Here is a 20,649-nt window from a genome sequence, read left to right on the forward strand (position 1 = left end):
CAACGGAGATCGACATTGAGAAAGAGTCCTTTATTACACATACATAGAACCCATAGAGATACAGAGAGACCCATAGAGACCCATAGAGACCCATAGAGATACACAGAGATACACAGAGACCCATAGAGACCAATAGAGATACAGAGATACATAGAGACCCACAGAGACCCATAGAGATACATAGAGACCAATAGAGACACACAGAGATACACAGAGACCCATAGAGATACACAGAGACCCATAGAGATACAGAGACCCATAGATATGCATAGAGATACATAGAAACCCATAGAGATGCACAGATACAGAGAGACCCATAGAGATACATAGAGACCCATAGAGATACACAGAGATACAGAGATACATAGAGACCAGTGACGTGCGGTGAGGTCTGGCTGGGGAGGCACTGGCTCGTGTCAGAGCCAGATTCACATACTGAGGGGGGCGTGGCTTCACTGACGGGGCGTGGCCTCACTGTGAGGCAGATGTGATAGCTGCCTCCCCTGGTGCTTTTTCATTGCAGTTTCATGACGAGACCAGCGAGCCTAAATATTTTTATACACGCACGTGACATAAGTTACCTGGAGCATGGAAGGCGAGGACATGAAATGAAGGGGTCTACAAACATTACATTGGTGACACACTGAGATAGTAACAGGCACGCGCTTATTGCCCGCGCTACATCCAGTTACTGAGGGGTTGCGCAATTAGAGGTGAGGCTGAGCTCGTTGCTGCCTCACCTCTCATCTCTTCCTGTATTTGCGTCGGAGCTCCGCAAATTTGGCGATTTTGACTATAAAAATGATTGGACTCGTACAGAAATGACATTTATAACACAGATCAATGGAAAAATCTTAATTTCTATTTGATTTGATTATTTTTTTTACTTTTAGTAACAGGTGAGGCTCTGCCTCCCCTGCCTCCCCTGACCGCATGTCCCTGGTAGAAACCCACAGACATACAGAGAGATACGTTGAAGAGCGCACCTCCGATTGGCACGGTTGGCTACGTACGGTGCGAAAGAAGTTCAACATAAATACGCGGTGACTAGGAGATGTTAACTACCTCGCCTGGTATGCAGGAGGTCGTGGGTCTGATACCAACCCTGACGCCTGCTGCTGTATATTTGGATTCTTAGGTTTTTTTGGTGAAGTCACGTAGGTAAAAAATTAAAATTAAAATTAATAAAAGTAAAATAAAAATAAAATAAAAATCACGACGTTTCGGAGGCAACACAAGCTTCCGTCTTCAGGTGGAACCGTCACAGCACGATTGCTGTATCAAGTGAGAGAAATTCCAAGAAAACAGTCCTTGTATATATACTGGTTGAGGGTGGGAGGAGCCAAGGTAGGCCCTGAATATTATTTTTGTGAGGTTCGGTGCGGCTGAAGCACGCTGTTAGGAATGAGCCTTTGTTGTGTAGACTGGTTGAACTGGGAGGTTCCAAGAGTTGTTAAGGTGCAGCTGATGTAAAGGTGCGTGTAAATGGGACTAAGCCTTTTGTTATGTAGAGGTGGTGCGGCTGAAACCGCTGCCAGGAATGAGTCTTTGTTGTGTAGACTGGTTGAACTGGGAGGTTCCAAGAGTTGTTAAGGTGCGGCTGATGTAAAGGTGCGGCTGCTGTCAATGGGACTGAGCCTTTGTTATGTAGATGAAACAGCACTTTTGCTACGTTGCTGGGATTAATTCTAGATTTGCCAAAAATGTGCGGTAAAACTTAAAGTAGGAAAACCAGTGTGTGAAAAAAGAAGAAGAAACTATACGGTAACTGAAGAATAGTGCCTGTCAAATAAGATGGTCCAAATATGTGTAGTTAAATCTTTATTGCATGGTTAATAACATCTTTCCAATGATTACTAAGTTTGTACCCATCATCACGGTTGAAATTATGTCTGTGTTTGTATATTTGGATGGCTTCGTGTACAAACCTTTGATGATATCCAGGAGGTTTGCAGAGCACCTTGGTCTCGGAAAAGACAATTTCATGAGAGCCCACAGCGTTGTAGCAATGATCGGCAATGGCGGAAGAATCAGTTTTGCCGTGTTTCAGATCTGACTTGTGCTCACGGACACGATCAGAGATATGACGTTTCGTTTCTCCAATGTAGCAATCACCACAACTGCAACTCAGTTTGTAGACTCCAGGGTATTGTAAGTCAGGAATGACATCTTTCACAGATGGAATTAGATCACGGATTTTATGTACTGTACTGAATCGGACATGGATCTTATGTTTGTTTAGAATTTTGGAGATCTTTTGGTCACACCTGCTATGTATGGCAACGTGATAGTTTTGATCAGAGTTTCATGTGGCTGTTTCTGTATGGTGGGAGAAACAGCTTGGCGGATGGTGCGGTCAGAATATCCGTTCATCCTGAGGGCCCGATGTACATGTCTTAATTCACTGGCCAGGTGGTGTTGGTCAGAAATGCCATGAGCTCTGTGGTATAGCGTTTTGATGAGAGAATTCTTTTGAGATGGGTGGTGGTGGGAATCAGGTTTCAAGTAGGAATCTGTGTGGGTGGCTTTCCTGTAGACAGAATGTCCCAAGGATCCGTCAGGTCTCCTCTCAAACAGAATATCTAAGAATGGTAGTTTACCATCTTTCTCCACTTCCATGGTGAATCTGATGGATGGGTGTCTGGAATTGATGTGGTCCAAGAAGTGGTTCAATGCTGGGAGGCCATGTGGCCAAATGGGGCTACCATTTGTGATCGCCAGGTCCGCCTCGGCAGAAAGGGCTACGTAGCAGCTCAGTGGGGCCGTACAGCTGGTGACAATAGAATAACTAAATAAGTAATGTTTAAAAACACTTTTTTTGAAACACGCTTTAATGAAATGTACTGTACTAATGTAGTGCCTGAAAGTACGCGTCACACGCTGAAGTCGGTGTACGCGCACACGGCGTACAGTGGGAGCAGCCGAGATCGAGGTGTTGCTGTTGCTTGGCATGAGTAGAGGGCCGGAGACGAGTAGGGAGCAAATAAGGACACGGGGCGCTGATTGGCTGCTTGTTGTTGTTGTCGAGATGTGGGGCCGCGCTGTCTGAGGACGGTAGCAGGTGGCAGGGAGTAATGAAGGACGCAGGGCGCTGATTGGCCGAGAGGTTGTTGTTGTCGCTGAGTGGCGCCGCATTGTCGGGAAAAACATGCCAGGTGCCAGCGGGGGCTGGGGGCGAGTGGCGTCGCGGGGGATGCCCCAGATTAATTGGGGATTAATTGGCTCGGGGATAAAGAGAGGGGGTTATTGGAGGAGGCGGGAGTTTGCGCCTGGGAGGAGACAGAGGATGGAGGAGTCGAAGCAGCAGAGCTAATAGCAGTAAAGAGGTGTAGGGTAGCAGTGGAGAAGCGTAGGGTGGCAGTGGAGAAGTGTAGGGTAGCAGTGGAGAAGCGTAGGGTGGCAGTGGAGAAGTGTAGGGTAGCAGTGGAGAAGCGTAGGGTGGCAGTGGAGAAGTGTAGGGTAGCAGTGGAGAAGCGTAGGGTGGCAGTGGAGAAGTGTAGGGTAGCAGTGGAGAAGCGTAGGGTAGCAGTGGAGAAGCGTAGGGTAGCAGTGGAGAAGTGTAGGGTAGCAGTGGAGAAGTGTAGGGTAGCAGTGGAGAAGCGTAGGGTAGCAGTGGAGAAGTGTAGGGTAGCAGTGGAGAAGCGTAGGGTAGCAGTGGAGAAGCGTAGGGTAGCAGTGGAGAAGTGTAGGGTAGCAGTGGAGAAGCGTAGGGTAGCAGTGGAGAAGTGTAGGGTAGCAGTGGAGAAGCGTAGGGTAGCAGTGGAGAAGCGTAGGGTAGCAGTGGAGAAGTGTAGGGTAGCAGTGGAGAAGCATAGGGTAGCAGTGGAGAAGTGTAGGGTAGCAGTGGAGAAGTGTAGGGTAGCAGTGGAGAAGCGTAGGGTAGCAGTGGAGAAGCGTAGGGTAGCAGTGGAGAAGTGTAGGGTAGCAGTGGAGAAGCGTAGGGTAGCAGTGGAGAAGCGTAGGGTAGCAGTGAGACGACGAAGCCAGTAGTAAGCGGCTGGAGTGTGGGAAGAGAAGCTGATAGAGTTACGACAGAGTGTGACGGCGGAGCTGATAAAGAGCAGCCGAACTGTGGCGGAGAGAGTGGAGAGGAGAGTCGATGGAGGAGTGAAGGGGAGCGAGTGAGGCCGGCGGAACGCGGCGAGCGAGCGGAGAGCGCGGAGGAGAAGCGTTGATCGGTGTTAGCTGGAGGAGTGTTGATCGGTATACGCGAAATAAAGTGAAAGAGGAAAGACAAGAAGCTGTCGTGTCAAGTCGAGCACTACACTAGTAATGGCAGAACTCCACGACTCCAGGATGTGGCCCCGAGGCTTGCCATAACGTGAGGGGCCGTGGTGATTTACAGCCAACGTCAGTTGAGCGTGGACAATTAGACCCAAGCCGAAACATGTAAAAAAGATGGTTTAAAAATATTTATTAGAATTTTTTTTATTATGATGGAATATAGTATTGTCATCAGTATGACACAAGTATACCAAGTTTGCAGTCGATACCACATTGGTAAGTAGGTTACAATTGAGTTACAAGATTTGAGGATACAACAACAACAGACAGAGTGAGTTAAATAAAAGCGCGTAAATAAAAAATAGTTGTAATCGTTTTTTGTCGTCGAGTACGTAATAGAAATAATCATAAACCCTCGGCCACCGTCGCCTGCCGCTGCTGCTGTGGCAGGCAACGGGGGGGGGGGGGGTCCCCGCTTCACCTGCGTGGCGGGGTCGGTGTAGGGCCGAAAGGGCCCGCCGAACATGAGCATGCCGTTGCGGTAGAGGGTGAGCGGCACGCTCTGCGGGGGCCTCAGGCGCGCCCCTCCGGCCGTGCGCTCCACCTGGGACTCCCCCTCGCCGGCCACCAGGTTCAGCTCCCGCACGTGCCGCAGCACCGCGTCCAAGTCCACGCGGAGGCCCGCGGCGGCGTCGGCGGTCGTCCCTGGGGAGCGGCGGTGCAGCGGTTAGCGCGGCGCTGTGAATCCCGGCGACCCGAGTTTGATTCCCGCTCACGGCCCGCGACACCGATCACGGTGATCATCTGAACCGGCCACGGGCCCTCCCCTAGTTCGACCCGGTTTTTGGCATTCACCGCCTCATCAGCAGTGCAGGTTTCGCTTTAACCGGTCAGTGCTGATGAGCTGCTGCATGCTCGTAGGCGAGCGCCCTTCTTGGGCGTAGCGGTGAGTGCTGCGCTGCGAACCCGGCAAGCCGTCCTGGGCCTCCCCTAAGTCGACTCGGCCTCAAATGAGCACCTGGTGCGGTGTGAAAACATCGCTGCTCAGAGACAAAGGCGGCCGGGCGTGGTGCTGGCCACCCACCCCCTCGTGTGCCGTTCCGGCCTTCGTAGACGCTCGCTAACAGCACTTGTCCCTACAGTCTGTTAAGGCTACACGGGGGATCTTTGTCGTGCGCGTGCATGCGTGCGTGTACACATCCGTACGTGTGCACGTGAGTCCGTGTGCACATGCGTACGCGCGTGAGTGCGTGTGCACGTGCGTACGTGAGCCCCCGTGGGTTTCACCACCGGCGTCGGCGGCCGGCTCGCGACCCTCCGCCCCTCGCCCGCCGGCGTCTCCCACCCAGACGAGTCCGTAGTCCCGCAGGAACGCCTGCGCACACCCACGCCACAGTGTCACGCAGAGGAGTTGGATTCAGATAAGCCAGAAAAGAGTTGGATTCGGGTAAGCCAGAGAAGAGTTGGATTCGGGTAAGTCAGAAAAGATTTGGATTCGGGTAAGCCAGAAATTTTACCACAACAATGGAGACCTTTTTAAATATTCCAATTATCTAAGCTGCAATGCAGTGAGATAAGGTGCAACGCCCGATGTATACATTGTGCAGGAAATCTCAGGTGTGCTTATTAAGACGAGGAAGTGTAAAAGCACTATCCCTAATCATTGTTGGAGAGTAAATACAGCTGACATGCTGGAGCCACTCGAGCTGTATATACAGTCATCTATAAGCACTGGCCACACATTTGCGAGGAATATAACTCCAGTGAATTCCTCTCGCCTCCGCCGGGACTTCCCATCCGGCAGCGAGGCCTCTCCCGCCGACTCTCCCGGAGCGATCGGGGAAATGATCCCGCCAGCAGGGGGACGATGATGCGGGCGCGGCCTAGGGCACCCCCGGTGTCAGCCGTCCCCGTGCGGCGCAAGGTGACTCGGCTCGCAACGAGCATCGGCGGTGAGTGCGCGACGGTGCCCGGTTGTTGCGCGCGGCACCTCCATCTGCTCGACCTGCTCCTGCAGCTGAGAGCATCTGTCCCGCAGAGCCCTCGTGGCCTGGTCCGTTGTCCCGCCGTCGCGCTCCGCGTCACGCACTGCGGCACAAGTCACCGTCCACATCGCCCCATCGTCGTCATCGTGGATCGATCGTAGTTCAAGCCGTCGCTCTCCACGGGATGCACTGCAGCACGCGCCGCCATCGCCGTCATCGCTTTATCTCTCGTCGCTTTATCTCTCGTCGCTTTATCTCTCATCACTTTATCTCTCATCGCTTTATCTCTCATCGTTTTATCTCTCATCACTTTATCTCTCTTATTACTTTATATCTCATCGCTTTATCTCTCACCACTTTATCTCTCATCACTTTATCTCTCATCACTTTATCTCTCATCACTTTATATCTCATCGCTTTATCTCTCATCACTTTATCTCTCTTATTACTTCACATCTCATTGCTTTATCTCTCATCACTTTATCTCTCATCACTTTATATCTCATCGCTTTATCTCTCATCACTTTATCTCTCTTATTACTTCACATCTCATTGCTTTATCTCTCATCACTTTATCTCTCATCACTTTATATCTCATCGCTTTATCTCTCTCTCGATGCAGCAGTCGTGCAGAGTTCCAGACGCGATTCGCAGATCGCCAAACTTGCGGATAGCGAGTTCGTGAATGACGAGGGAACGCGATGTGTGTGTGTGCGCGTTGAACTTCGTGAATGACGAGGGAACGCGCTGTGTGTGTGCACGTTGATCTTCGGAGGTGTGGGGGGAGGGACAACAAACTAAAGAAAACAGTCAGTTCTAAAGAAATTCGTTATCAATGTAGAATAGTGGTGCAGTATATAGTGTACTGTATAGTAGTGTAGTGTATAGTGTAGTGTATAGTAGAGTACTGTATAGTAGTGTATAGTGTACTGTATAGTAGTGTATAGTGTAGTGTATAGTAGCGTACTGTATATTAGTGTGTATAGTAGTGTAGTGTATAGTAGTGTAGTGTATAGTAGTGCCGTGTATAGTAGTGTACTGTATAGTAGTATAGTGTATAGTAGTGTACTGTATAGTCCGGCAAAACAACCCTCTACCTCCTCGCGGTGCCAGACGGGCAACGTTGTCGTGGACAGTGCCATTAGGGGAGGGCCAATGCAGATTGGCCTCTCCCCTCAAGGCGTCTGTGACCACCACAGTGGCTAAAAGGGGGCTCTGGACGGGTGCGAGGGGCTGGTAACCCCTCCACCTTCAATTAATGACCACTAATTAATAAGCTTGTGCCGGAGGCCCCGGGGGGACAGGCGTCTATGACGTCTCCTGGCCAAACCCCAATTGGCGGAGCCAGGAGATTGAATCTTTACCCTCGGTGAGCCTCCAGAAACAACGAAAAGCCACTTCGTGTGGCCACATGGAATGTTCGAATGCTCACTGCGGAGGAGAGGCTGCCACTCCTCTGTCGGGAGCTAGACCGGTACCGCCTCGATCTCTGTAGCATTCAGGAGGTCCGGTGGACCGGTTCTGGCTCCTACCACCATGAGGGGTGGACAGTCCTCTACTCGGGGCAGGAGACTGCCAAACAACAGGGTGTGGCTCTTCTTCTGAACAAAAGAATGAAGGGGGCGTGGGAGCGTGGCGGTGAGGTGTGGGAAGATGTAAGCCCCAGGCTACTTTGGGCTCACCTTCCCATCAACCGGAGGCGAGGAGTGGTGGTCGTGGTTACAAATGCCCCCACCAAAGACGAACATCCGTGGAGGGATGCAGGCAAAGCCGATGAATCAGATGCCTTCTATGACCTCCTGTCACAGGTGCTGGCTCAAGTGGCCACTCGTGATATTTTAATCTAGTTGGGTCACTTCAATGCCCGAGTTGATCATGATGCTGGCACCTGTTCTAGAGTGATTGGAGGGCATGTGTCAGATCAGCTCAATAACAACGGTAGAAGGCTGCTAGATTTTTGTGCAGCCCTTGGGCTTGTAATTACCAACACGCTCTTCCGGCATCGGCGCATCCACACAACATCATGGATGCATGCCGGGTCCAAGCAAGAACATCTGCTGGACTACATAGTGATGGACTAGCGGATGCGAGCCCATGTCCTTGACACCAGGACCTACCGTGGAGCTGATCTGCCCTCTGACCATTGACTAGTCATCTGTAAGATGCGCCTGCCATTATTCCACACCGGTGGTGGGTGTACACCCAGGACCGCATTCCGACCTAAAGTGGCCTGGTCTCAGTTAGCTGATGAAAGTTGCAAGCGAGAATTTCATCATTACTTGCGGCTGGGGTTGGCATCATCGTCCACTCCTCCTGATGTCGAGGGTAAATGGGCGAGGTTTAGGACTGTGACTCATGCAGCTGCAATGGCTGCTTTGGGTACGCGGTCCAGACCTCAGTGTTCAGCTTAAACCAGTGAAGAGAGAAGACCGGCTAGATAGGCCCTGGGACTATCCTGGATCGCTGTCCTTCTAAGGACCGACCAGGGCAAGCCAGTGGCGTGGCCCCGAGAGCCCAGAGCCGATGCTCTTGTAAGAGCAGGTCTGGTGGCTAAGGGTGCCGTGATCCTAGCTTGACCAGAGCTGGATCAGCAAGCCTCCCCTAGCTCTCGAGTGGAGGACCTGGTAGTAGGCTAGCCGGTTAAAGTTACTGGGGTCTCCCTGTTAAACGGGTGAAGGGGCCGTTACCCCTTCGAGTATTGTATACATTGGCCTGTGCTGAGTGAAACGTTATAATAAATAAGTGTGCCTCCAACTACGTCGTCTACGTCTCATTGAACCTACTACGCAGAGATGATCTCCCAAGTGAAATGCTGAGGGAGGGTGGCGTTTGTGAACAGACTGCCCTACATGACATCATAACAACAGTCTGGACCACTGGACGGGTTCCGCAGGATTGGAAGGATGCCCTGGTGGTCCCCCTCTTTAAGAAGGGGGACTGCACAGACTGTAACAACTACAGGGGCATCTCACTCCTCAGTGTGCCGGGAAAGGTCCTAGCAACCAATATTCAACATCGCCTTGCTAGGCACGCTGAGGAGAGGCTTGCGGAGCCCCAATGCGTTTTCAGGAAAGGGCGGTCCTGCGCAGATGCTATATTTTCTGTCCGTCTGCTACAACAGAGGTGTAGGGAATTCCCACAGGACCTACATCTCTGCTTTTTTGACCTGGTCAAGGCCTATGATACCATCAGTAGGCCTGGCTCTGGGTTGTTCGTGCTTTCGGAGTCTCTGACCCTCTGCTCACGATCAATAAGGACCTTTATGATGGTGAGCGGGCCCGGGTAAAACTACGTGGCCAGGAGTCAGAGCCATTCCCTGTACACTTTGGGGTGCGACAGGGATGTCCTCTGGCTCCAACATTATTTAACATCTATTTTGACCACGTAGTTCGTGAAGCCTTCAATAGCTGTACCGGGGGAATTTCCATTTGGTACAGATATAATGGGAGCCTGATCGATGCCTGGGTGCGGTCAAGGGATGGCTCCCTATTGGTCAACCACATTATGTATGCCGATGATTTGGAAATTGCTGCTCATTCAGAGGAGGAGGAGTTGGAGACGCTGCTGCTGAAACTGGAGCGTGCCACTAAGAGGTGGGGCCTTACCATCAGCTCCGCCAAAACAAAGCACCTGCCTGGGTATTTTGTACCATCGGACACTCCACCCCCACAACTCCCAATCGCTGATGGGCAGTTGTGGAAAGAGTGGAGAGTTTCCCATACCTGGGCAGTGTGCTCATGACCGGCTCCGGTTTAACAGCAGAGGTCTCACTCCGAATCAGTCGAGCGGCAAAATATTTTCATCGGTTGTGTAACGCTGTGTGGAAGCTACCTGGTCTGTCGCTCCACACGAAGCTTCAGGTCTTCTCGGCCACGGTCATTCCCTCCCTTCTCTATGCTTGCGAAACGTGGACCCCCCTAATGAAGCATCTTTGCAGGTAAGAAACATTTAGGCTGGCCTGCCTACGATCCATCCTGGGTTTAACCAGGCTGGATTGTGTGAGGAGCTCACAAATCCTTGAAAGATCTGGGCAAAGTCCCATCGGTGAGCTCCTCCGGCAGGCAAGGCAGCTTTTGTTCGGCCGAATAGAGGGGACTAAACGGGCGCATCACGGGCTAGAGAAGAGATGGAGTGATGTGGTACAGGAGGATGTGGAGCTGAGTGGACTTGCCGATGACTGGTACCAGCGGTGTCAAGATCGGCCTCAGTGGAGGAGGCTTATGAAGGACGCTACTGGGCAGTTGGAGGCAGTCGCCCTCCAAGAACAACGGAGGGCGGAGGAGCAACGCTCACAACAACGAGCCGAGCGCTGGGTGGCTAAAGCACAGCAAGTTGGCACAGTAGGGGGCACAGGTGGTGCATCAGCCAGTCATCTCAGTCATCTCAGTCAGTCGACTCATGGCATCTGGGTCTGCCCCGTGACCTCCTGCCAGCGGGCGTTCGACACTTCACTTGGCCTCAAGGTGCACATAGCCTGGCACAAACGTCGTGGTGACATCACAGCCACTTAGTGGCGAATGGCGGTTGTTGTTGTTGTTGTATAGTAGTGTACTGTATAGTAGTGTAGTGTATAGTAGTGTAGTGTATAGTGTAGTGTGTGGGTACGTTGAAATTCTTCATCATCGTACATAGCCAACCGTGCTAATCGGAGGTGCGGGGTGGGAAGGACAACAAACGAAACGCAACAAGGCAGTGATAAAGAAAACGAGTTTTCAAAAAGAAGTTCAACAACTCACTCATCTCCAGGGACCTCATCTTCTCCTGCGCGCTCCTCAGCTTCTGGTCCTGCGGGGCAGAGCGCGGCACGATGCCGTAAGTCACACGGCACCGTGGATGCAGCAGCAGCAGCGACGTTCGCTGCTTTGCTGTTGCAGAGGTGCGCGGCTCCGACTCCAGTGGGCGGCCCTGGTTAATACCGCGGTGGCGCGTGCGTGGGTGCCGTGCTGGTGGGGAGCGGCGGCCGCGCTTCGAACCCGGCGACCCGAGTTCGATTGTCGCTCACGGCCGACGCCGGTGACGATTATCTGAACCGGTCCTGGGCCTCCCCCTAGGTCGACTCAGCCTCAAATGAGATCCTGGTGCGGTGTGTGAACATCGTCAACGTGGGAGACAAAGGCGGCCGGGCGTGGTGCTGGCCACCCACCCCCTCGTGTGCCACAGTGCCGGCCTTCATAGGTGCTCGCTAACAGCACTTGCCCCAGCAGCGGGGAGCGGTGGTGCAGTGGTTAGCGCGCTCAGCTATGAACCCGGCGACCCGGCTTCGATTCCCGCTCACGGCTAACATCGGTGACGAATATACTGAACCGGTTCTGGGCCTCCCCTAGGTCCGCTTAGCCTTCGATAAGCACCTGGGTGAGTAAATATCAGCAGTGGGGAGGCGGAAGGCGTGCCTCCGCCAAAGACAAAGATCCCCCGTATAGCCTGAATAGATTGTTGGGGCAAGTGTTGAGCACCAAAGACAAAGATCCCCCGTATAGCCTCAACAGATTGTTGGGGCAAGTGCTCAGCACCAAATACAAAGATCCCCCGTATAGCCTGGACAGACTGCTGGGGCAGGTGCTCAGCACCAAAGACAAAGATACCCCGTATAGCCTCAGCAGACTGTTGGGGCAAGTGCTCAGCACGAAAGAAAAAGATCCCCCGTATAGCCTCAGCAGACTGTTGGGGCAAGTGCTGTCAGCGAGCAGCACTCGCAGAGAGAGAGAGAGGCACACGCACACACACAGAGAGGTGCTGTGTTTGTGCTTGCTTCACCTTGTCGTGAACCTCGTGAGCGTAGAGCTTCACTCGCTGCTCCAGCTGAGCGAGGCGCGCGCTCATTACCGACAGCAGCTCCCCATCGCTGGGCACCGGCACCCCTAGACACACACACACACAAGACAAAGATCCCCCGTATAGGCTTAACATATTGTTGGGGCAAGTGCTGAGAGCGAGTTGCACCTACGAAGGCCGGCACGGCACGAGGGGATAGGTGGGTGGCACAACACCACGCCCGGCCGCCTTTGTCTCCCTTCGTGGCGATGTTTACCGCTACCCCATACGCGCACGTGCACGCACGGACACACGCACTGACACACGCACTGACACACGCACTGACACACGCAATGACACACGCACTGACACACGCACTGACACACGCACTGACACACGCACTGACACACGCACTGACACACGCACGGACACAAGCACTGACACACACTGACACACACACTGACACACACACACTGACACACGTAATGACACACGCACGCACTGACACACGCACGGACACACGCACTGACACACACACTGACACACACACTGACACACGTGCTGACAACAACAACAACCGCCATTCGCCACGAAGTGGCGGTGACGTCACCACGACGCTTGTGCCAGGCCATGTGCACCTTGAGGCCACGTGAAGTGTCGAACACCCGCTGGCAGGAGGTCACGGGGCAGACCCAGCAGGTGCCACGGGTCAACTGACCGAGATGACCGAGATGACTGGCTGATGCACCACCTGTGCCCCCTACTGTACCAACTTGCTGTGTTTTAGCCACCCGGCGCTCTGCTCGTTGTTGTGAGCGTCGCTCCTCCGCCCTCCGTTGTTGTTGGAGGGCGACTGACTCCAACTGCTCAGTAGCGTCCTTCACGAGCCTCCTCCACTGAGGCCGATCTTGACACCGCTGGTACCAGTCATCGGCAAGTCCACTCAGCTCCACGTCCTCCTGTACCACATCACTCCATCTCTTCTCTAGCCCGTGCCGCGCCCGTTTAGCCCCCTCGATCCGGCCAAACGAAAGCTGTTTAGGCATGCGGTGGCTGGGCATGCAGGCTACATGACCCAGCCAACGCAGCCTTGCCTGCCGGAGGAGCTCACCGATGGGACTTTGACCAGATATTTCAAGGATTTGTGAGCTCCTCACACAATCCAGCCTGGTTAAACCCAGGATGGATCGTAGGCAGGCCAGCCTAAATGTTTCCAACCGGCGAAGATGCTCCATTAGGGGGGTCCACGTTTCGCAAGCGTAGAGAAGGGAGGGAATGACTGTGGCCGAGAAGACCTGAAGCTTTGTGCGGAGCGACAGACCAGGTAGCTTCCACACAGCGTTACGCAACCAATGAAAAGATATTGCCACTCGACTGATTCGGAGTGAGACTTCTGGTGTTAAACTGGAGCCGGTCATAAGCACACTGCCCAGGTATGGGAAACTCTCCACTCTCTCCACTACTGCCCCATCACCGATTGGGAGTTGTGGGGTTGGAGTGTCCGATGGAACAAAATACCCAGGCAGGTGCTTAGTTTTGGTGGGGCTGATGGTAAGGCCCCACCTCTTAGTGACACGCTCCAGTCTCAGCAGCAGCGTCTCCAACTCCTCTTCTGAATGAGCAGCTATTACCAAATGATCGGCATACATAACGTGGTTGACCAATAGGGAGCCATCCCTTGATCGCACCCGGGCATCGATCAGCCTCCCATTATATATGTACCAAATGGAAATTCCCCCGGTACAGCTATTGAAGGCTTCACGAACTACGTGATCAAAATAGATGTTAAATAATGTGGGAGCCAGCGGACATCCCTGTCGCACCCCAAGGTGTACAGGGAAAGGCTCTGACTCCCGGCCACGTAGTTTTACCCGGGCCCGCTCACCATCATGAAGGTCCTTAATGATCGTGAGCAGAGGGTCAGGGACTCCGAAAGCACAAAGTACAGCCCAGAGCCCAGGCCTACTGATGGTATCATAGGCCTTGACCAGGTCAATAAAGCAGAGATGTAGGTCTTGTTGGAATTCCCTACACCTCTGCTGTAGCAGACGGACAGAAAATATGGCATCTGTGCAGGACCGCCCTTTCCTGAAATTGCATTGGGGCTCCGCAAGCCTCTCCTCAGCGTGCCTAGCAAGGCGATGTTGAATAATCCTTGCCAGGACCTTTCCCGGCACACTGAGGAGTGAGATGCCCCTGTAGTTGTTACAGTCTGTGCGGTCCCCCTTCTTAAAGAGGGCGACCACCAGGGCATCCTTCCAATCCTGCGGAACCCGTCCAGTGGTCCAGACTGTTGTTATGATGTCATGTAGGGCAGTCTGTGCACAAACGCCACCCTCCCTCAGTATTTCGCTTGGGAGATCATCTCTGTCCGGTGCCTTTCCTGGTCTTAGACTCCGGATCGCCCTCAGTACTTCCTCAACAGGTGGCACCTCAGCCAGCCACTCACAGGGAGTGACCTCTTCCAATATTTGAGGCACCGCAGCCTCAGCAGGGTTATCCCCACTTTGTGCCATGATGTTTTCCTGGCTGAGAGATATCCCCTCCCCCAGGACCTCACAGAAATGCTCAGCAAATCTGCAAACCTGTTCCTGGGGGTCGGAGATTGGAGCACCGTTCTTTCCACTAATGATGGTAATAGGTGTGGCGCTGCAGGTTACTTTTTTGATGGCGTTAAATAGTGATTTGTGATCGCGGGCCACTGAGGCAGACTCCATCTCCTCAGCAACCTGCGACCACCACCCATCCTTGCAGCGCCTTACGGCTCTCCGAACCTCCGAGCGAAGGCTGCGGTAAACCTCCTCATTCTCTGACGTGGGATGCTTTAGCCGATGACAGTGGGCCTGTCGCTTTTTCTCAACTAATCTGAACACCTCCTCTGTCAGCCAAGGTTTCTGGGGAGGTCTGGACCGCGTACCCAAAGCAGCCATTGAAGCTGCATGAGTCACATTCCTAAACCTCGCCCATTTACCCTCGACATCAGGAGGAGTGGGGGACGATGCCAACCCCAGCTGCAAGCGATGATGAAATTCTCGCTTGCAACTTTCATCAGCTAACTGAGACCAGGCCACTTTTGGTTGGATTGGGGTCCTGGGTGTACACCCACCACCGGAGTGGAAGAATGACAGGCGCATCTTACAGATGACTAGTCGATGGTCAGAGGGCAGATCAGCTCCACGGTAGGTCTTGGTGTCAAGGACATGGGCTCGCATCCGCTGGTCCGTCACTATGTAGTCCAGCAGATGTTCTTGCTTGGACCCGGCATGCATCCATGATGTTGTGTGGATGCGCCGATGCCGGAAGAGCGTGTTGGTAATTACAAGCCCATGGGCTGCACAAAAATCTAGCAGCCTCCTACCGTTGTTATTGAGCTGATCTGGCCCATGCCTTCCAATCACTCCAGACCAGGTGCCAGCATCATGACCAACTCGGGCATTGAAGTCACCCAACAAGATGACTCTGTCCCGAGTGGCCACTTTAGCCAGCACCTGTGACAGGTCATAGAAGGCATCTGACTCATCGGCTTTGCCTGCATCCCTCCACGGATGTTCATCTTCGGTGGGGGCATAAGTAACCACGACCACCACTCCTCGACTCCGGTTGATGGGAAGGCGAGCCCAAAGTATCCTGGGGCTTACAGCTTCCCACACCTCCCACGCCCCCTTCATTATTTTGTTCAAAAGAAGAGCCACACCCTGTTGTTTGGCAGTCTCCTGCCCCGAGTAGAGGACTGTCCACCGCTCATGGTAGCAGGAGCCAGAACTGGTCCACCGGACCTCCTGAATGCCACAGAGATCCAGGCGGTACCGGTCCAGCTCCCGACAAAGGAGTGGCAGCCTCTCCTCCACAGTGAGCGTTCAAACATTCCACGTGGCCATCTGTAGTGGCTTTTCGTTGTTTCTGGAGGAGCCCCGAGGGTGAAGATTCAATCTCCTGGCTCCGCCAATTGGGGTTTGTTCAGGAGACGTCATAGACGCCTGTCCCCCCGGGGCCTCCGGCACAAGCTTATTTGTTACAGATTTACGTTTAATTCGTAGTTTTGTGCTAATAAATTGACACACACACACGCACTGACGCACAACACTGACACAACAACAACAACAACCGCCATTCGCCACTAAGTGGCGGTGACGTCACCACGACGCTTGTGCCAGGCCAAGTGCATCTTGAGGCCACGTGAAGTGTCGAACGCAGGAGGTCACGGGGCAGCCCAGCAGGTGCCACGGGTCGACTGACCGAGATGACCGAGATGACACACGCACTGACACACACACACACAGACACACGCACTGACACACGCACTGACACACACACTGAAACACGCACTGACACACACACTGACACACACACTGACACAAGCACTGACACACACACACTGACACACACTGACACACACACACTGACACACGCACACACTGACACACGCACTGACACACACACTGACACACACACTGACACACACACTGACACACACACACTGACACACACTGACACACACACACTGACACACGCACACACTGACACACGCACTGACACACACACTGACACACACACTGACACGCACACACACTGACACACACACTGACACACACACTGACACACACACTGACACACACTGACACACACACTGACACACACACACTGACACACGCACACACTGACACACGCACTGACACACACACTGACACACACACTGACACACACTGACACACACACACTGACACACACTGACACACACACACTGACACACGCACACACTGACACACGCACTGACACACACACTGACACACACACTGACACGCACACACACTGACACACACACTGACACACACACTGACACACACACTGACACACACACACGCACTGACACACACACACACAGTGACACACCCACTGACACACACACTGACACACACACACACACTGACACACACGCTGAAACACACACTGACACACACACTGACACACACACACACGCTGACACACACACTGACACAAACAAAAAGACAAAGATCCCCTGTATAGCCTTAACAGACTGTAGGGGCAAGTGCTGTTAGCGAGCACCTATGAAGGCCAGAACGGTACACGAGGGGGTGGGTGGCCAGCACCACGCCCGACCGCCTTTGTCTCCCTAGTGGCAATGTTTACACACCGCACCAGGTACTCATTTGAGGCTGAGTCGACCTAGGGGAGGCCCGGGACCAGTTCAGATAATCGTCACTGGTGTTGGCCGTGAGCGGGAATCGAACCTGTGTCGCTGGGTTCATAGCGCAGCGCGCTAACCGCTACACTACCGCTCCCCACACACACACTGACACACACACTGACACACGCACTGACACACGCACTGACACACGCACTGACACACGCACTGACACACACACTGACACACGCACTGACACACGCACTGACACACGCACTGACACACACACTGACACACACACTGACACACGCACCTCTGGGAGGCTTGCCGAGCTTGCTCCGTGCCACGAGGGCCCCCCCAGGCGGCGGCAGCAGCAGCGGCGACCTGTCCGCTGGGGATGCCAGACGCCCCGAGACCAGAGCCTCCTCCGGGGCTGCTCGCACAAAGACAAAGTCCCCCGTATAGCCTGGAGCAGCTGTTGGGGCAAGTGCTGTTATCGGGCACCTATGAAGGCCACGTGCCGGCCACCCAGCGTCGACGGGGAGGGGGGGGGGGGGTGAGTTGGTAAGTGGATGAGTGAGCGGGTGAGTGAGCAAATGAGTGAGTGGGTGAATGAGTGGGTGGGTGGGTGGGTGAGCGGGTGGGTGAGTGAGTAGGTGAGTGAGTGGGTGAGTGAGTGGGTGAGTGGGTGAGTGAGTGAGTGGGTGGGTGAGTAAGTGAGTGAGTGAGTGAGCAAGTGAGCGGGTGAGCGCGTGAGCGAGTGAGCGGGTGAGCGGGTGAGCAAGTGAGCGGGTGGGTGAGTGGGTGAATGAGTGAGTGGGTGAGTGGGGGTGTGAGTTGGTAAGTGGGTGAGTGGGTGAGTGAGTGAGTGAGTGAGTGGGTGAGTGGGTGAGTGAATGAGTGGGTGAGTGAGTGAGTGAGCAAGTGAGCGGGTGAGTGGGTGAGTGGGTGGGTGGGTGGGTGAGCGGGTGAGCGGGTGAGTGGGTGAGTGGGTGAGGGGGTGGGTGGGTGAGTGGGTGAGTGGATGGGTGAGTGAGTGAGTGGGTGAGCAAGTGAGCGGGTGGGTGAGACGGGAGGCCGTGAGTGGGCAATCAAACTCGGGCAGCCGGGATCCGTGGTGCACAAATGTCACGTGGCTCCCGCTCGCTCTCGCCGTCTCGCGTGCTGTACCTGCGTGGGAGCTGCGCGTCTTGAAGGGAGCTCGCCGCTTCCTGTGGGGACATTCAACGGCCTTGGCCTCAATGCAACAACAACAACATCGACAACATCAACAACAACATCGCACGCACCACGGTCGTCGCGATGGTTGATTTACAGCTGCAGAGTGCGGCATTTAATCCGTAGGTCGCACCCAACGCACCTCCGATTAGCACGGTTGGCTACGTGCGGTGCGAAAGAAGTTCAACATGCATACTACTATACACTACATACTACACTACTATACAATACACTATACACTACATACTACACTACTATAGAGTACACTATACACTACATACTACACTCCTATACAATACACTATACGCTACACTACATACTACACTACTATAGAGTACAATATATACACTACATTCTACACTCCTATACTATATAGTCGTGGTGGTGGTGGTCGTGGTGGTGGTCGTGGTGGTGGTGGTCGTGGTGGTGGTCGTGGCGGTGGTGTTGGTGGTCGTCATGGTGGTGGTCGTGGTGGTGGTGGTCGTGGTGGTCGTGGCGGTGGTGTTGGTGGTCGTAATGGTGGTGGTCGTGATGGTGGTGGTCGTGTTGGTGGTCCTGGTGGTGGTCGTGGTCGTGGTGGTCGTGGTCGTGGTGGTGGTGGTGGTGGTCGTGGTGGTGGTGGTCGTGGTGGTGGTCGTGGTCGTGGTGGTGGTCGTCGTGGTCGTGGTGGTCGTGGTGGTGGTCGTGGTGGTGGTGGTCGTGGTGGTGGTGGTCGTGGTGGTGGTGGTCGTGATGGTGGTGGTCGTGGTGGTGGTGGTGGTGGTCGTGGTCGTGGTGGTGTTCGTGGTGGTGGTGGTGGTCGTGGCGGTGGTGTTGGTGGTCGTGGTGGTCGTGGTGGTCGTGGTGGTGGTCGTGGTGGTGGTGGTCGTGGTGGTGGTGTTGGTGGTCGTGGTGTTGGTGGTCGTGGTGGTGGTGGTCGTGGTGGTGGTTGTGGTGGTGGTCGTGGTGGTCGTGGTGGTGGTCGTGGTGGTGGTGTTGGTGGTCGTGGTGGTGGTCGTGGTGGTGGTGGTCGTGGTGGTGGTCTTGGTGGTGGTGGTCGTGGTGGTGGTGGTCGTGGTGGTCGTGGTCGTGGTGGTGGTCGTGGTGGTGGTGGTGATAGTCGTGGTGGTGGTCGTGGTGGTGGTGGTCGTGGTGGTGGTGGTCGTGGTGGTGGTGGTCGTGGTGGTGTTGGTGGTCGTGGTGGTGGTGGTCGTGGTGGTGGTCGTGGTGGTGGTGGTGGTCGTGGTGGTCGTGGTGGTGGTCGTGGTGGTGGTCGTGGTGGTGGTCGTGGTGGTGTTCGTGGTGGTCGTGGTGGTGGTGGTCGTGGTGGTGGTCGTGGTGGTGGTGGTCGTGGTGGTGGTGGTCGTGGTGGTGGTCGTGGTGGTGTTCGTGGTGGTCGTGGTGGTGGTGGTGGTCGTGGTGGTGGTCGTGGTGGTGGTAATGGTCGTGGTGGTGAACGGGAGTGGTGGTGGTGAACGTGAGTGGTGGTGGTGAACGGAAGACGTGGTGGTGAACGTGAGTCATGGTGGTGAACGTGGTGGTGGACGTGGTGGTGGTGGTGAACGGGAGTGGTGGTGAACGTGAGTGGTGGTGGTGAACGGGAGTGTTGGTGGTGAACGTGAGACGTGGTGGTGAACGTGAGACGTGGTGGTGAACGGGAGTGGTGGTGGTGAACGGGAGTGGTGGTGAACGTGAGTGGTGGTGGTGAACGGGAGTCGTGGTGGTGAACGGGAGTGGTGGTGGTGGTGAACGGGAGACGTGGTGGTGAACGGGAGTGGTGGTGGTGAACGGGAGTGGTGGTGGTGGTGAACGGGAGACGTGGTGGTGAACGGGAGTGGTGGTGGTGAACGGGAGTGGTGGTGGTGAACGTGAGACGTGGTGGTGAACGGGAGACGTGGTGGTGAACGGGAGTGGTGGTGGTGAACGGGAGTGGTGGTGGTGAACGTGAGACGTGGTGGTGAACGGGAGTGGTGGTGGTGAACGGGAGTGGTGGTGGTGAACGGGAGACGTGGTGGTGAACGGGAGTGGTGGTGGTGAACGGGAGACGTGGTGGTGAACGGGAGTGGTGGTGGTGAACGTGAGTCGTGGTGGTGAACGGGAGTGGTGGTGGTGAACGGGAGAGGCCGTTCGACCTCTCACGTGACATCGTGGCGGCCACGATTGTTACTGATCGTCTCGCGCAGAGGGCCGCTGTGGAATGTCACGGTCATGGCCGAGTCGTAAATCTCGATGCCCTCTCACGAGGCCAATGTTGTGTGCGACGGGCGCTCATGCGGGGGACACCTCTGCCGAGCGGCACGCACCCACCACTTTCTTTTTTAAAGGGGCTGTCCATAAATGACGTCACGC

The 20,649-nt window shown here is 54.4% G+C and overlaps 1 protein-coding gene across 1 annotated transcript in view; it reads right to left on the reverse strand.

Annotated features, from left to right (window-relative positions):
* The window catches only part of UBXN11 (UBX domain protein 11), a 56,876-nt gene that overhangs the window by 13,926 nt on the left and 22,301 nt on the right, over positions 1-20,649 (reverse strand). The window contains exons 2-8 of the mRNA XM_078880313.1: positions 18,274-18,314; positions 17,417-17,536; positions 11,964-12,067; positions 10,946-10,994; positions 6,215-6,312; positions 5,491-5,599; positions 4,706-4,929 (exon numbers count right to left, since the gene is read on the reverse strand). Of these exons, the coding sequence (XP_078736439.1) occupies positions 4,706-4,929; positions 5,491-5,599; positions 6,215-6,312; positions 10,946-10,994; positions 11,964-12,067; positions 17,417-17,536; positions 18,274-18,314 (745 nt within the window). The remainder of the gene's footprint in view (positions 1-4,705; positions 4,930-5,490; positions 5,600-6,214; positions 6,313-10,945; positions 10,995-11,963; positions 12,068-17,416; positions 17,537-18,273; positions 18,315-20,649) is intronic.

This window comes from Lampetra fluviatilis, chromosome 57 (assembly GCF_964198595.1).
Source record: "Lampetra fluviatilis chromosome 57, kcLamFluv1.1, whole genome shotgun sequence".
NCBI lineage: Eukaryota > Metazoa > Chordata > Hyperoartia > Petromyzontiformes > Petromyzontidae > Lampetra > Lampetra fluviatilis.